The 13,795-nt window shown below is 48.1% G+C and overlaps 6 protein-coding genes across 6 annotated transcripts; 3 read left to right on the top strand and 3 right to left on the bottom strand.

Annotated features, from left to right (window-relative positions):
• Positions 1-224: 224 nt before the first annotated feature.
• F5147DRAFT_627564 (uncharacterized protein) lies at positions 225-1,527 on the top strand (the record flags this gene model as incomplete). The annotated part of the gene is made up of 9 exons (XM_041432714.1): positions 225-347; positions 403-422; positions 473-520; positions 574-649; positions 699-873; positions 924-944; positions 1,001-1,352; positions 1,410-1,428; positions 1,483-1,527. 9 exons carry the CDS (start codon positions 225-227, stop codon positions 1,525-1,527), a joined length of 879 nt encoding a protein of 292 aa, XP_041298688.1.
• F5147DRAFT_259385 (Dopey, N-terminal-domain-containing protein) lies at positions 1,512-8,588 on the bottom strand. The gene is made up of 28 exons (XM_041428894.1): positions 8,342-8,588; positions 8,154-8,281; positions 7,950-8,096; positions 7,816-7,896; positions 7,640-7,768; positions 7,435-7,585; positions 7,065-7,387; positions 6,839-7,012; positions 6,675-6,782; positions 6,514-6,621; positions 6,008-6,463; positions 5,832-5,954; positions 5,592-5,778; positions 5,410-5,542; positions 5,104-5,354; positions 4,999-5,053; positions 4,190-4,952; positions 3,746-4,137; positions 3,540-3,689; positions 3,419-3,494; positions 3,230-3,365; positions 3,087-3,178; positions 2,906-3,036; positions 2,649-2,854; positions 2,315-2,598; positions 2,140-2,264; positions 1,967-2,090; positions 1,512-1,914 (listed from the first exon to the last, which is right to left on the bottom strand). Exons 1-28 carry the CDS (start codon positions 8,445-8,447, stop codon positions 1,666-1,668), a joined length of 5,388 nt encoding a protein of 1,795 aa, XP_041298687.1. The 5' UTR covers positions 8,448-8,588; the 3' UTR covers positions 1,512-1,665.
• A 64-nt stretch (positions 8,589-8,652) lies between these two features.
• F5147DRAFT_670226 (uncharacterized protein) lies at positions 8,653-10,213 on the bottom strand. Its single transcript, XM_041435520.1, has 4 exons — positions 9,717-10,213; positions 9,548-9,671; positions 9,456-9,499; positions 8,653-9,403 (listed from the first exon to the last, which is right to left on the bottom strand). Exons 1-4 carry the CDS (start codon positions 10,132-10,134, stop codon positions 8,787-8,789), a joined length of 1,203 nt encoding a protein of 400 aa, XP_041298686.1. The 5' UTR covers positions 10,135-10,213; the 3' UTR covers positions 8,653-8,786.
• F5147DRAFT_670224 (Mss4-like protein) lies at positions 10,214-10,886 on the bottom strand. Its single transcript, XM_041435519.1, has 2 exons — positions 10,721-10,886; positions 10,214-10,666 (listed from the first exon to the last, which is right to left on the bottom strand). The coding sequence occupies exons 1-2, from the start codon at positions 10,839-10,841 to the stop codon at positions 10,323-10,325; spliced, it is 465 nt and encodes a 154-aa protein (XP_041298685.1). The 5' UTR covers positions 10,842-10,886; the 3' UTR covers positions 10,214-10,322.
• Positions 10,887-10,906: 20 nt separating this feature from the next.
• Positions 10,907-11,668, top strand: F5147DRAFT_670220 (ATP synthase E chain-domain-containing protein). Its single transcript, XM_041435518.1, has 4 exons — positions 10,907-10,978; positions 11,031-11,086; positions 11,144-11,324; positions 11,411-11,668. Exons 2-4 carry the CDS (start codon positions 11,069-11,071, stop codon positions 11,479-11,481), a joined length of 270 nt encoding a protein of 89 aa, XP_041298684.1. The 5' UTR covers positions 10,907-10,978; positions 11,031-11,068; the 3' UTR covers positions 11,482-11,668.
• A 185-nt stretch (positions 11,669-11,853) lies between these two features.
• Positions 11,854-13,768, top strand: F5147DRAFT_565935 (WD40-repeat-containing domain protein; the record flags this gene model as incomplete). Its single annotated transcript, XM_041430776.1, has 10 exons — positions 11,854-11,928; positions 11,987-12,000; positions 12,057-12,149; positions 12,199-12,579; positions 12,628-12,702; positions 12,750-12,828; positions 12,883-12,950; positions 13,003-13,123; positions 13,178-13,403; positions 13,458-13,768. 10 exons carry the CDS (start codon positions 11,854-11,856, stop codon positions 13,766-13,768), a joined length of 1,443 nt encoding a protein of 480 aa, XP_041298683.1.
• Between the last annotated feature and the right edge of the window lie 27 nt (positions 13,769-13,795).

The following is a 13,795-nucleotide window of genomic DNA, read 5'->3' as shown; positions in this document are numbered from 1 at the left end:
TAATATTTTGATATCCATCTATAGAGGCTCGACATTGTACAGTGATTACTGCACAACACTGCTGTCGTCGTAACGCGGCAATTATTAAGTAGTAGCCCACTTCGTAGCATAATTTATGGGGTCCAAATGGCATATATGAGGTGTCGGGGGTCCTGCCTGCTACGACATTCAATGAGAGCTTCGACTCGGAGTTGTGTCACTTGTAAGACGAGTTCTGCCCTACCATGAAAGTCTTGATTGCACTCTCCGTTCATATTCTTTCTGTGTTACTCGTATCAGCACACGGCGGCCATGAAGACTCAGAAGAGAGCGCAAAACTTGCTAATGCTGGCTACGCCATTCGACATGTATGAGAGACCCACACATTAATCCTAGCCGGTGCTGATTCTTCATTGTTCGTAGATGGCTACAGAACACCATATGTGCGCAACTGAAATATATTACAACGTTTTGTTCTTATATGCTGATACAGCGACTCCTTCGACATGGAGAGTTTCTTCCAGCTTCATGATTTGAACAGGTAATGAAACACAACCCGGGCAGAGGATTATTGACCCGCACCCTTTGCTTCAGAGATGGTGTATGGGACCGGGAAGAAATTGAGGCTATATACGGCGTTCACCATGTGTACTCACAGAAAAAGTCGAAGGTTTGGTAACTGAACATCTTGCGCTTGTTGTGTGTTAACATCATGATAGGACGAGATTGAACATCAGAAGAAGGCTGATCAGGTCGCAGATACTGTACTCAAGCTCTTGGATAAAGACGGAGACAGCAAGGTCACACCAGAGGAGTTTACCGCTGTTGGGCTGAGTGGCCTGCCGAGTTTTGACGACATAGGCGCAGAGGGACACCATTACGACGTAGAAAGCGGTGAGTTTTAACTAACCACACGTTATGATTATTACTGAGATTTCAATAAGAGTTTTTCTTACATCATGAAGGTTTGTTTGACGTACAACGCATGCTTTCACGATTTGTAGCTCAAAGGATGTTCCAGAACAGTATCACTCGACGCCTGAGACACAAACCGACGCATCATACACTCACCCCGAAGACCTTGAACACTTTTCACAACATGCAGCTATTGAACGTGAAGAAGCAGAGCGAGAGGCAATATTTCAAGGGATCACAGTTGAGGAAGCCATTCGCGCACATGAAGAGCCCCCTGCACGTCCTGCACCTCCCGCTGAAAGCGCGCCAAAGCCCAAAATTACCCGTGGAGTCCCACCAGAGAAACAGGATCCGGTGGTCAAGTACAAAGATATTGGCAAGGAGAGTGACAGCCAGTCAGAATGGGGTACCGGAGAACAAGGCTACAAGCAGCCTAACACACCGGCAGAGAAAACGAGGTTAGTTTCACGTTTATTCCCGTTGCATTTGTTCTAACCAGTTATCTTGTGTTGCAGGAAGAACCTCCCATACAAGGTACGTGCGGTCTGAACCTCCTCGCCAGCTGCATGGAGAGCCGCTAACTCATAGGAACGTATACAGTATAAATTCCGACGGAATTGGGGAGATTTCTGACGAGATATCTGCTGATTACTATCCGCTGCTTTCCCCCTAGGAATTCATTCGCATCTATATACCCATGTGCTTTGCGTATAGAACAGCGAACAGATCCCATGTACATCCTAGAGAGACAGATAAAAAAAGTCCATCCCCTCAACGGCCGTCGAACATATCGTCCAAAACTCCCTGCTCAACCGCCTCCCAATCGATGTTCCCACTACTTGCATACACGCTCTCGTAAGATGAGATGCTCACATGGGAGAAGAATGGAAAAAGGTCCCTAATCGAGTCAATCTGACGGATTGATTTTAGTATGGGCCTCCGTAAAGCACGATCGGAATGGGCAGCAGGGAAAGCAATGGAAGTTGATGTTGGCATTGATAGTCCAATGCCTTGTGGTTCCTAGTGCGATTCAGATGATGAATATTCAGATAGTCAGAAGAAGATAACATACTCGAGGCTCTGGAATAGGTAAACTGCCAACTACTTCAGCGAGCTGGTCAAACATCGATTCTGGGGTCCAATCGTCAGGGCGAAATACGGCATCCACGGTATCGGTGATGAATATCCACTGATGTCTGTAATTCATCAATAGCCATGCTAACACGGAGAACAAGGAGACAGTACATCTGGAACTCTTCTGTCTGAAGGGTAAGCAGCAAATCAAGGCATTTGCTGGCCGAAAGTATGAGTTGTAGATCCTCCGAGCCATCTGAAGGTATCGAATCAATTATTTGCCCAAATATTCGGTACTGGAATTTGTGTTAGGTTTCGAATAAGATATGTAATATGTTCAGCTTACCAGCTCAGTGAGAATCACGGGCCAAAAGCTCGTCATACTATGTGCAGCCAGGCGGCACAACAACACTCGTATGCAAAGGTAGACTTCACATTGAACTACGGGAGATGGAACATTGCGCAGGATATCCACCAATTTCTCCTGTATAGCCGGAAGCTGGGTTAAGAAATGATTTTTCTCTCCTGTGAAGAGGACGAATGCAAGCCGTCTCAAGTTCAACGATCGCAGAAGCATCTCATGCTCTCGGTTCGTGAAGATATTGGCCGAGGGCGACGTAGCAACACGGCCTAAAACGCATAATCAGTAGTGCTAGATGAATTGTATGGTGCGAATTTACCAAGAAGGTCAGGGAAAGAAGTTTTATCACCATCAAATACTGCTTTGATGATGGGTTTCCACTTCATAGCAACGCTGGAATTTGAGCTGAAGATGCGATGATCGTAAAGGACATCGGTTACTGCCACTCGCCAAACCTTCATCGCAGGTGGAATTTTGATCATCTCCCGAAATATATCAACCACAACCACATCAGCGTCCAGAGGCCTGTCATTGGCTTGAGAGGGCTTGAGATCTATCGTCAGGAGTAAAGCTTACCTGGGCTTCGTTTTGATGCCTGGGCTCACTATGTAATACACGATGTTGCTACAAGCACTCGCTACCTTGTCGTTATCCATCAAAAACCGGCGCAGCTCTGGAACAACTGTTGATGCTATAAATGCGGTGATCTGATAGACAGTCTCAACCAACAAGATCTCGCAGTCAACAAGTAATTTACCTGGGAGGGTAACTCCGTTCCCCAAGTCGGCTTGGCATTATCCGAAAGCGTAGGAGTGCTGGGATCTTTCTCGTCCTGCTTCAAATCCGAGACTGACGATTCATCAGATGGCAGAAAAAGTAGTCACAGAATGTATAACTAACCACCACCACGAAGAGCAGGGGAAGATCGACCATTCGTGACCGTCGACTCCCTCGTGGTACGTCTCATCCAATTTGGTTGATCCGTCGATTTACCCACAAAAGTAACGCATGCATCAAGGAGTTTTCCGAATGTTTCCTACGAATGGAAGTGAGCACTTCAATTTGTACAATGGTTTGAAAGTACCGGACCTGGAGATCTTTCCTGATGCGCTTGTCGTCTATGGCAGTGGTCTGAGTAACTTTTTCGCCCAAAACGCATAAGCACCTAATAAATAGTGAGCAGCGAATGATAATTTTGAGAAATACACACTTCAATGCCAAGAAAACCTGGATCTTGAAATCCCGACTTGACGCCAGGTCCTTCGCGAGCTGCATAAATCGACTCCATACTTGAAGAGCCAGAGGCCCTTCAAGCCGTTGGAAATATTGCTCCAGGAAGTTGAATAGGACGATGTCGGATCTGTCAGGTAATACGTTTGGCAATCCACTCATCCACTGATTTGATAGATAACTCACAGATTCGCGTTTGCGGGTTTCCTACTGCGCTCCGAAGTGTTCGAAATACGAACTGATATACTGTCGCAGATCATATGTACCGCGCTTTGCGCACTAGCAATCAAGATATCGACCAAGCCGAAGATACCTGTCGCAGGCTGGTCAGAGCCTTTGGAGCGGAGCGATGCATCATGATCCCAGCATTCAATAACGGACTCTAACACTTCCGTAGGGTAAGCGCGGAATAGGTGCTCCAGAACTCTTCGACAACGAGCATGTGTCCGACTATAAATCATAGACAGAGAATCCACCTCTGGCCGCAGGCCGGTAGTGTCATGCCACACCATGTTGACCCATATTGCGAGTAACACACGGATGCCATCATGGAGAGATTTGTACCCAGGTGAGTGTGACTGTACGACTGTCAGCTGTGATAGACTAGACACGAAATATCAAATTACTTGCCGTTAGCTGATCTTCGACAGCAGCGGATGCATTATCTGTAGTGAAGACATTCGAGACATATCCCAAGATACCTCCCGACTCAGCTCCAGGTTTTTCCTGAACTGGAGCGTCATCCTCTTGTGAACTAGCATCTGATTTTTGAGTCAAGCCAAGCACAAGTAACCGCTCGAGCGTGTTGAGAAGCATGGTGAACTCAGCATCAGTCGCAACCCGAGGATAGCTCCCATTAGTCGTTGGCTGGTTCGCCTTTAGGATATCTGAGAGGAGCAAGCGTAGTTGTCGGCAAAGACAATCAGCGATAGGAGAAATAACGCTCTGAAGGGCAGGTTGGAACTGGGGAACCGCCATCAGCACAAAATCTAACCAGTGCTGCATCACGGGACGATTCCGCGGGATCGCAATACCATCTATGATGGTTTGTGTCAGCAGGGAGTTGACCGTGTAACCCCCTTTCCCGGATTCCTGCGAGCCTTCTGTACTTCGATCCTCGGGAGGCGGGTTCCCGTTGTAGGCGTAAGATGTCGAGGCGGATACAATGGAGTGGAGGAACCGCAGTAACTTGTTTTGCAAGTCCAATCGATGTAAATGGACACAGAGGAAGAGTTTGCCGATGACCATTGGTTCGAGAATTTCAATGGCGAGCATTTCAATCTCTCCGCGAGCGACAATGGTCTGGAGAAGGTCTATGGCGGAGGATTGTATAACCGTGTTCAGTGGCTGCATAACCGAAGCATCTTGATCTTTGGGTTCGGATTGAAGGAACCTGTACGAGAATGAAGCACAATGACGAGTTAGGGGATGTGACTCACCTCGACAACACCTCGATGAGCGCATCTAGATAGCTTGCATTGGCGTCTACCCCGGCTAGTGGCAAATTGTTAAAGCCACAACGGCAAAATGGTGATAGTCATTACCTGAACTAAGCCTCTGGAATAGCACATGGTCATATGAACGCCTAAGGAAGGTGCCGCGCGCAGACTTGGAAAAACCTTGACCACCGAATTGGACGATCGAGAGTAAAATCTCGAGAAGGTGGGCGACATAACGCTGGTCAAATGACTTCTCGTAAACGAAGCCCCTGATTTCTTTGCCGCTCACTCTGCTAACTCTGGATATTCGACGGATAGAAGGGTCCAGAAGATCGCGGAGAACAGGTTCCAAGACCCTTTTGGAATCATATAAGCCTTCCACCAGGCCACTAGATCAGAAAGTAGCGTTACCTGATATATGACCTCAAATTGCATCGCATCCATGTTTCTCCAACGCGTCGCAGGCTTGGATCATCATGCTTCAAGGTCTCCAAAACTATCATCAACGGCACCTTCAGGCGTACTCCAGGAAGCGAGTCATCCTCTGAGAAAGTTCCGTCAGTATGATAATGGGATGACACTCGTTTACCTACCTGACAGTCGCCAAAGTACTCCAAAGGCCTCGTGCGCCTCATAGACGTTTCTTGACTCAGGAGAACACATGCTCTGGGCTATTATCGACTCAACTTCATGGGGCCGTGACATTGATTCTATGGACCATATGAGACTGACAGCTCGCACATGACATGTAGCCAGGTCTGCGTGGAGGTATCTGAAAAGCTACGAATCCAACCTCTATTAGATCAACTTCAAATGTGGTCAGACTTACAAACCTTCTTCACCATACGACTAACCACAGGTCTTTTATCCATCGACAGCTTTGGGCTGAGCTTCTGCGCACCATGCAAAGACAATATCAAAGATACCACTTGGTCCACCAGGGTGAAACTGACGGCCTAGAGACAGCTAAATTTCCTTGCCAACAACCAGAGAGCGTCGCATGACATACCTCGAGGTCAAGACAATCGAGCATAGAGTACAACCATTCTGAAGGTTCCCATGACAGACTGAGTGTCGCATCACAACTTCTGTCCACCGTACGGACAACGCCCGACAAAACTCGCAACACCTGTGACAATGCTGCTCGAAGTTCTATCGAGCCCCCTTGCTGAGCCGAGATTGATCGTGACAGCGCTTCACTTATACAGAACATATGTTCTAAGACAGCCACCAAAGGATTAAGCACTTCACTGCTCGGATTTGATTCGGTGAACTTAAGTCCGTAAAATGCATAGGCAAATGAGAGTGAGCCAAGAGACGAAGCTGATGTCTGAAGTGCTGCATTCAGCCCGGGACGCTGACAGAGAGACTCTAGAGGTATGTGTTGGAAGATTTCCTCTTGCAGAGCCAGACATTCCCGGACAGAAGCTTCGGCAGCCTTGGACGGGTCGTTGGTGATCGCACGCTGTGTCATGGGTCAGCTGCTATGTCATGTCCCAGTGACAATAGTCGCACCTGCAGCTCCTCCGTTATGGCGGCAAAAATAACTGGCAGGTGAATGCTGCGAACTTCATCATCTTGCATAGGGAGTGAACGCAGTAGGAATAAGGTCAAGTCAATTGCCTAAAGAAAGTGTGAGCTTGCGCTACCCGAGGCTGAGTTGCAGCGAAGCTCACCCCAGTTTTGCTGTCTTCGGACAAATCTTTCATTATTGCTGCCAGTAACTGCTTCCAAAGAATACTGGGCTCGACAGCTTCATATAGCGTACTGGCAGTCATAGAAATCTTGGGAAAATACAAATAAGATGCTCGCACCTCAAACACTAAGAAATAGGACGTACATCCTCATTATGCTCCTCCGCATCCCGCTGCATCAGAAATCGGATTGCTTTAAGAGCATCCAATACAAGAACATCGGTTAAGGCCGATCCTATCTCCCACTTGTCCAACAGCGAAATAAAGATCTTGAACGGTCTTGATTCGGAGTATTCCCCCGAAGGCGCAAACATTTCATCCTAATGACAATTGTTAAGGTCTCGTCTCGATACACCCTGAATTATCACTTACCTTGAGCGTGGTATTCAATAACTGAAGTGCATGCTGTCGCAAGAACACGGTCTGGTTCTCGCTCTTCTCATCCGGACCCAGCAACCAGGTATAAAGTCGTCGATTAAGTGACAGATCTCGACGCAGGACTACGCCAGTCGCAGCTCTCATAAGTATGACGGTATCTTCCGAATGCGCTCGTTTGATAGCAGCACTATCGACCCGCATCGACTGCAAGAGAATGTCAAGCGCGCCCCTTCGAACCAACAAATTGTCGTCCTCGAGCGCCGCTGCGAATGCACGGATCATAAGCCCTATATCTCTACCTACTATCTGAGTTATGTCTAGAAAATATTGAGCAGTCGAAGATCATACTTGGAATTAGCCTTACCTTCGTCTGCGTGTAATCGAGGTAGTCTGCGAGAGAGAAAGTTCAGAGCGGTTCCACGTGCAGAGGACATGGTTATCATGATGAGCCATATGTTCTGGACGAAGAAGACGGGGGAGACTGTTGCTGACAGTCGGTCGAGAAGGGTGAGTACCTATACCAGCTGCATCAACCACACTCAAGTTTGTGAAATGTAACGGTAACATACCTTTTCGAAGAATTCGCCGGTCTCCTCTTCAAGACCCGGAAGCAGTGCAAGGATGAACGACTTCATCACAGGTCGCAGACTGGCTTGTAAAGGCAAGTAATGTGTGTCATATATGGTCAGCAGTATTGGCTGTCTCGATCAGTACTAGATGAAGTAGAACACGTATGAAGCCATACCTTGACTGATGTAGCAGCATACTCAAAGAATGGGAATAGGCCAGACGACCATAATGGCAGGTCGCGTTTGAGACCTTCCGTCTAGCATCGCGCACACATTAGAAGCTACCACGCAATGACCCCGTTACACTCACTCCAAGCACAGAAAGTATGTGCGTATAAACATCCAGAGCACGTTGATGCACGCCAGTTGGTAAAGCAGGATTCAAGCACTGTGCCAACCGTTTAGCAACAATGAGCTTGTACGGGATCTCCTTGAATTGCATGTATGATTGAAATGTCTGTGGGTGCGAAATCGCGTTGAATCCACGCTTCCAGCTCAGTGAAGAAGAAAATACCTTCAATAACTGCTTCAAAAACGCGATGCAGTCTGCCCACTCGTGTACATTGTCGAATGCATTGAGACATTTCTCCACTTGTTGCGTGTACTTCTTGTATTTTGGATCAGAAGCGTATGTTTGATGCACTGTAGCAACCCAAGTCAGTGATTCAAAGACAGGCCATCGGAACCTGCATGGATGCGTACATTTCTCCCTGGCACTCGATTTCGTAGGGTCTAACACCGTAGCCGCACTCGTGCCTGGGGTTCCACCAGTGCTAGTCTGCGCGATAGCAGGGCTTTTGTTGGACATGATCGGTTGAGACGCGGCTGGTGTATGGTTTTGTGTTCCGACCGTGCAAATGGCCTAATGCGAAGCACCACAGGCCGCGAACTCGAGTAGAGAGCGCGCTCAGCGAGACTGGACGTTGCAGGCTACGTATTAGCAGTTGTGCCAAATTAAGGTCGACGTCGTGGTCACGGTTCTGTCACACGAAGTAGCCTGTCACATAGCATCGGAGACTGCACAGAACCAATCATATTACTAGAGGGAAAAGCATGGACAACAGTATAGTACGTGTATGACATTAATGCAAAAGGTACGAGACACGATCAAAACATAATCAAAACATAATTACATGAAACAAACCACCTATGATTCCATGTGCTCTGGCGTGTTCTGTACGGGAGCATCATTACCCTCTTCAGACGCCGGCCCAGCAACAATATTACGCATCTTGGAAGGCGCTTTCACAGGGTGGTGGTCGGCAATAATAGACCCTGCTCGTGAAGGCGCAGCCGATATGCCCGACATGGCACGCGCCGCCTTAGATTTGCTAGACCCTTTTCCAAGTAACGGTGCAGATATCGAGCCGCCGCCCTTTGGCGTCGTAATTTTGTCCACATCGCCATTTTTATGCGAAGCTGCGGCTGCAGCTGTTGCATTGGCATATTCAGACTCTTTATCGCCAACCCATGATCTAGCGAACCATCGTCCGCCTGCGATGCCCCGTATTTCGCGGTTTGCTGTTCTCCAACGACGGATTTTGCTTCCGCTTCGGTCAAGGGGTAACATGGGTGCGAAGCCTGCTCCGATCTTTGGGGGCGGCTGCACAGGGAATGGTTTGGATGGTAGAGGGTAGATAGGGAGAGGTGCAACTTCTGTTGTACCCTCGACTGGAGGGGGAGGAGCATTTTCTGCGTCCTCATGTTCCGAGCCCCCCTCACGAGCGAGGGGAAGTGGCGATGAGGGTGCGGTTCCAGCGTATGCTGATGCAGAACAAGTAAATCTGGACTACAGGGGAAGCAAGATAGTACTTACATTCACTCAATGCTCCTTCATCCACCACCAAGGTCTTTGCTGCCCTGAAAAGTATTGGCTTATTGATATATTTTGAATTCTGGTTTACGTACTTGGGCGGAGCCTTGGCTCTGGAGCGTTGAGCAGCAGCAGGCCTACGGGGTGCTGCTCTTTTCTTCGGAGGCGGTTTATCGGCAACTGCGGGTGTACTGACATCCTGAGCATCGGTTTGCTCGCCTGCTCCTGTTAATAGAATTGGGTTGAGTAGGAAGAGGGGCTTACCATGGGGCTTTTTGTCGAGATCCTTGTCCTGCTTTTCACTCTTTCGTGGTTTTGGCTTCCTCGCTGGCGCCTTCCGCTTGGTACCACCAGTTGAGGTAGTGATGGCAGGGGTAGAAGTAGATTGTTGTAATTCATCTTCGTCGTCAATAAGTTGGTCCTCCTCGTCCTCCTCCTCAACGTCATCATCACTATGCGTCCGTGCCTGCGGGGCAGGTAGTGGTGGTGGGGACGGGGGTGGTAGTGGAACAGCCTTCTTGTTGATAGTTGATACACTAGGTGAGGACGACTTGCCCTTGCCCTTCTTCTCGGTTACCAGTAACTTTACTCGGAATTTGGAAGTTCGAGAGGGCGGAGGAGGAGTGGCCTCTTCCCTGAGAGTTGAAATTTGAGGAGCATCCATGTCTACATCTTCATCCATGTTTTATCGAAAAATGTACCAAAAATTGAGTTGGTGATCGTAAGCGCTGGCGTGGTGAGTAACCGATGGTAGAAGAAAGAGTCAAGTAGTGTGCAATATTATGAGACTTTGCTTTGGCCGTGGGTGACGAGACCACTTCCACGAATCCACATCCACATTCACGTTGTGAACAATGAGCTCAATGGTATCTAATCCAGACAATCTGAATTCGATTGATATCCTTGCCATTTAGTCAACTCATCATTAACATCCAGCATCCGTGTTCCATAGAACTGATGAGCAGTGGGCTTAGCAATATCCCAGCCGACTATCTTTCCATCTTCATCCCTATCCAGACTCGCCCCCCATATGCTTACGCGGTTGGTATTATAGTTGTGGGATGCAACCCCGACACCACAGGTCTTGCACCTATACCGTCGCTTGTATGGCTTGAGGATATTGTCATAGAAGTCTAATCGAAATTCGTGGGGTTCTGGATGTGTCCATGTGAATGCAGAAGCATCGAAATGCATGGTATGAACGAATGGACACGCTGTAGTTCGAGAATTATTACTCTTTCATCAAAACCGATGGGGTTCCACTTTACAAGTCAATCTCTGGCAGCTCGTACAGTGACAATACGCGCTCAAAATTGGACGAGCAGAGACAGCATATGATATGGCCTGGCAGAAACAACTGCCTTGCAATAGCGGGACATGATCAATCATAACTGAAGGGTATCGACTCGAAGGCCTGAAGCACGACCGTCAGGCTCTACGGAAAAATTACGTCAGCGGGAAACGCCGACTTGCTCCGCTGAAACTCGCAAAGCAGCTTTTCTATAAGCACTCAAAGCACACTCCAAGTTAGTTCTCCTCGCTTTCAATCTGCTTGGCCTGCTAACATTTGCTTCTTAGCATTAACTTTCATTTTGAAAGTCAAAAAAGGTCGAACGATGTCTGCCACACTTAACGTACGCACGCCGTTCTTCGCGTTTACAGCCTATTAAACTAAAGCGGCTATGAACTAGGTTGCTCGCTACAGTGCTCTCCTTTCAGGTGTCTTCTATGGCATCTACCACCGTCGGTCACTGCAAAAAGCCCACGACCAAGAGAAGGAACACCACGCAATACACCAACGTGAACAGTTGATATCACAGGCAAGGGATGCATGGAGACACAAGCAGGAGAGTCCAAAAGAGTCGGATGGTAGTGAGTTGCGCCCGGAATACTTTCCTTCCATACTCTTTTTTCGCATCTTATGCGCGTTTCCTCTGTGTACTAATTTTGAACTCCAGTCATCACAAACCCAGAAGATCCACGATTCGACCTCGAGAAGCTCGTTGCCAAATGGGAGAAAGGTCTATAATGGTCGTTTAGTCCTGCTTTCCCCCGTCAACTATACCTATAGATCACTGCCATCCTCAATTTCACTCTTGTGGCAGACGTAAATGAGCCATATCATCCGAAGATTCTGAACTGCTCCAATGATTTTGTTCCTGCTGCTTAAAACGCGTTTATATTAGTTTTATGAATGGATTTGAATGTTTGCATGATATGTGAAGGTAGCGCCGGCTAGCGCTCAAAATGAGATACTGTTTGGGAGGTGTATGTACATAATCGGTAGGCGCGGCACGCGACGCGCCTTGTTATCTTCCTTTGTTCTCCGCCGTGTTCTCGAGTGAACCAGACCCGGTACACACCATATCGCTTATCTATCCCATACAACCTATTATCTGAGATGAAACCCACCGTTCAGGACGAGGATATGGAAGATGACCTCGCTGCTGAGGAGGAGAACAAGCTCATAAACGAGGTCAGTCTGCAATCTGCCCCAAATTTTCCTCCAATTTAACAGGACAATCCTTTTTCAGGAGTATAAAACATGGTAGATAATCCCTTCTATCTTGATGTCAAGGTTTCTAAATTATAGCACCTCTACAGGAAAAAGAACGCACCGTATCTGTATGACCTAGTTATCACACACGCACTCGACTGGCCAAGTTTAACATGCCAATGGTTCCCCGACAAAGACACGTAAGCATGGCATCACCCTCCTCCAACCTTCATCTAATCTAGTAAAAAGACCAGCAAACAAGCCCTACACAACCCACCGCCTTCTCCTCGGAACCCACACCTCCGGCCAAGCCCAAGACTACCTCCAAATCGCAGTCGTCCAAATTCCCAAACGGGACGAAAAGCTTGACCGTGATAACTACGACGAACAACGCGGTGAACTCGGCGGACACACCATCCCTCCTCAGCCCCGCATCCACATCACCCAGAAATTCAATCACGATGGCGAGGTTAACCGTGCGCGATATATGCCGCAGAATCCGGATTTGCTCGCGACAAAAGCTATCTCAGGACAGGTGCTCATTTTTGATCGGACAAAACATTCGAGCGAGCCTCCGAGAGGGGGTGTTTGTAAACCTGATATCAGATTGGTCGGGCAGACGAAGGAAGGGTAGGTGGTTTGATTGCTTGAGATGTATCTAAGGCTTATTGCGGGCAGGTTTGGTTTGGCCTGGAACCCGGTGAAGAGTGGACATATTCTTGGCGCTTCAGAGGATATGACAGTGTGCCACTGGTGAGAGGAACGTCTTTGGGCACGGTCTGGCTGCTGATATTTTCCAGGGATATAAACTCTTATACAAAGGGTACTAGCACCATCGAGCCGACAAATGTTTTCAAGGGGCACAACTCTGTTGTCGGGGTTCGTACAATCCTTCATGTTTGCAAGCAAGCTATTAACTAGTTCGTTGAAAAGGACGTAGATTGGCATGCGACCGAAGAAAACGTATTAGCCAGTGTGGGAGATGACAAGATGCTTCTACTGTAAGTGCGATTCTTTTGCATTTCCATCCAACCAATCTCATTGCTTCCTCAGCTGGGACACCCGAGCTGCCACCGAAGCTACGACGAAAATTCAAGCACACGACAGAGAAATCTTATCATGCGCATTCAGCCCGGCATGCCAATATCTCATCATCACCGGCAGTGCAGACAAGGTACGTATACATTCAATCACTCGTATGGGTGGAGTTTATTCTGGTGTCATCTAGACCGTTGTGCTGCACGATATCAGATCGCCTACTAAAAAGTTGCACACTTTCGAGTCACACACAGACGAAGTACTCCATCTCGCATGGTCTCCCCACTCTGCTACAGTATTTGCATCTGCTTCAGGAGATCGACGGGTCAATATCTGGGATCTTTCTCAGATTGGCGTGGAGCAGTCACCAGATGACCAAGAAGATGGACCTCCGGAGCTCATGTTCATTCACGGAGGTATGTCATGATTGCACGTAACCCTGCTCAGATCATGATACTCGGTTGGTCCAGGCCATACCGCACGTCCCACAGACTTTTGCTGGGCACCAGGAAAATCTGAGAACTGGACTGTATCTACCACTTCAGAAGATAACGTGGTAATGGTCTGGCAACCCACCATGCGCATCTGGGCTGGCGACGAAGTCAAGATCGATGAGAAAGAGCTCGAAGGCGACGCTATGGAGGGCGTCGAAATCACTCCTGAAGCTGGTCCTTCCAAAGTGACAGCAGCCAGTGGCGCTAACAGTGCGCGCAGCCAAAGTATGAGCATCAGCGCGAGTGTTAGCAACTCTGGTGTGGATGTGGAAGTAGAGGACAGTTGAGTATTCGGTGTAAATGGAGACGGAGAA

Source organism: Suillus discolor (assembly GCF_016758755.1).
Source record: "Suillus discolor strain FC423 chromosome Unknown F5147scaffold_4, whole genome shotgun sequence".
Taxonomy (NCBI): Eukaryota; Fungi; Basidiomycota; class Agaricomycetes; order Boletales; family Suillaceae; genus Suillus; species Suillus discolor.
Note: the sequence above shows the minus strand (reverse complement) of the source record. Positions and strands in the feature narration are given on the sequence as shown.

Coding starts and splice junctions, on each gene's coding strand:
- F5147DRAFT_670226 (XM_041435520.1), bottom strand. CDS start 10,134: ATGGATGAAGATGTAGACATGGATGCTCCTCAAATTTCAACTCTCAGG. Junction 9,672..9,716: donor TCTCGACAAAAAGCCCCATG/GTAAGCCCCTCT, acceptor TAACAGGAGCAG/GCGAGCAAACCGATGCTCAG. Junction 9,404..9,455: donor TGAAGGAGCATTGAGTGAAT/GTAAGTACTATC, acceptor GTTCTGCATCAG/CATACGCTGGAACCGCACCC.
- F5147DRAFT_670224 (XM_041435519.1), bottom strand. CDS start 10,841: ATGATTGATCATGTCCCGCTATTGCAAGGCAGTTGTTTCTGCCAGGCC. Junction 10,667..10,720: donor GAGCTGCCAGAGATTGACTT/GTAAAGTGGAAC, acceptor CTCGAACTACAG/CGTGTCCATTCGTTCATACC.
- F5147DRAFT_259385 (XM_041428894.1), bottom strand. CDS start 8,447: ATGTCCAACAAAAGCCCTGCTATCGCGCAGACTAGCACTGGTGGAACC. Junction 7,013..7,064: donor TATTGAATACCACGCTCAAG/GTAAGTGATAAT, acceptor AATTGTCATTAG/GATGAAATGTTTGCGCCTTC. Junction 5,779..5,831: donor TTAGTCGTATGGTGAAGAAG/GTTTGTAAGTCT, acceptor TTGGATTCGTAG/CTTTTCAGATACCTCCACGC.
- F5147DRAFT_670220 (XM_041435518.1), top strand. Junction 11,325..11,410: donor TCCAAAAGAGTCGGATGGTA/GTGAGTTGCGCC, acceptor TTTGAACTCCAG/TCATCACAAACCCAGAAGAT.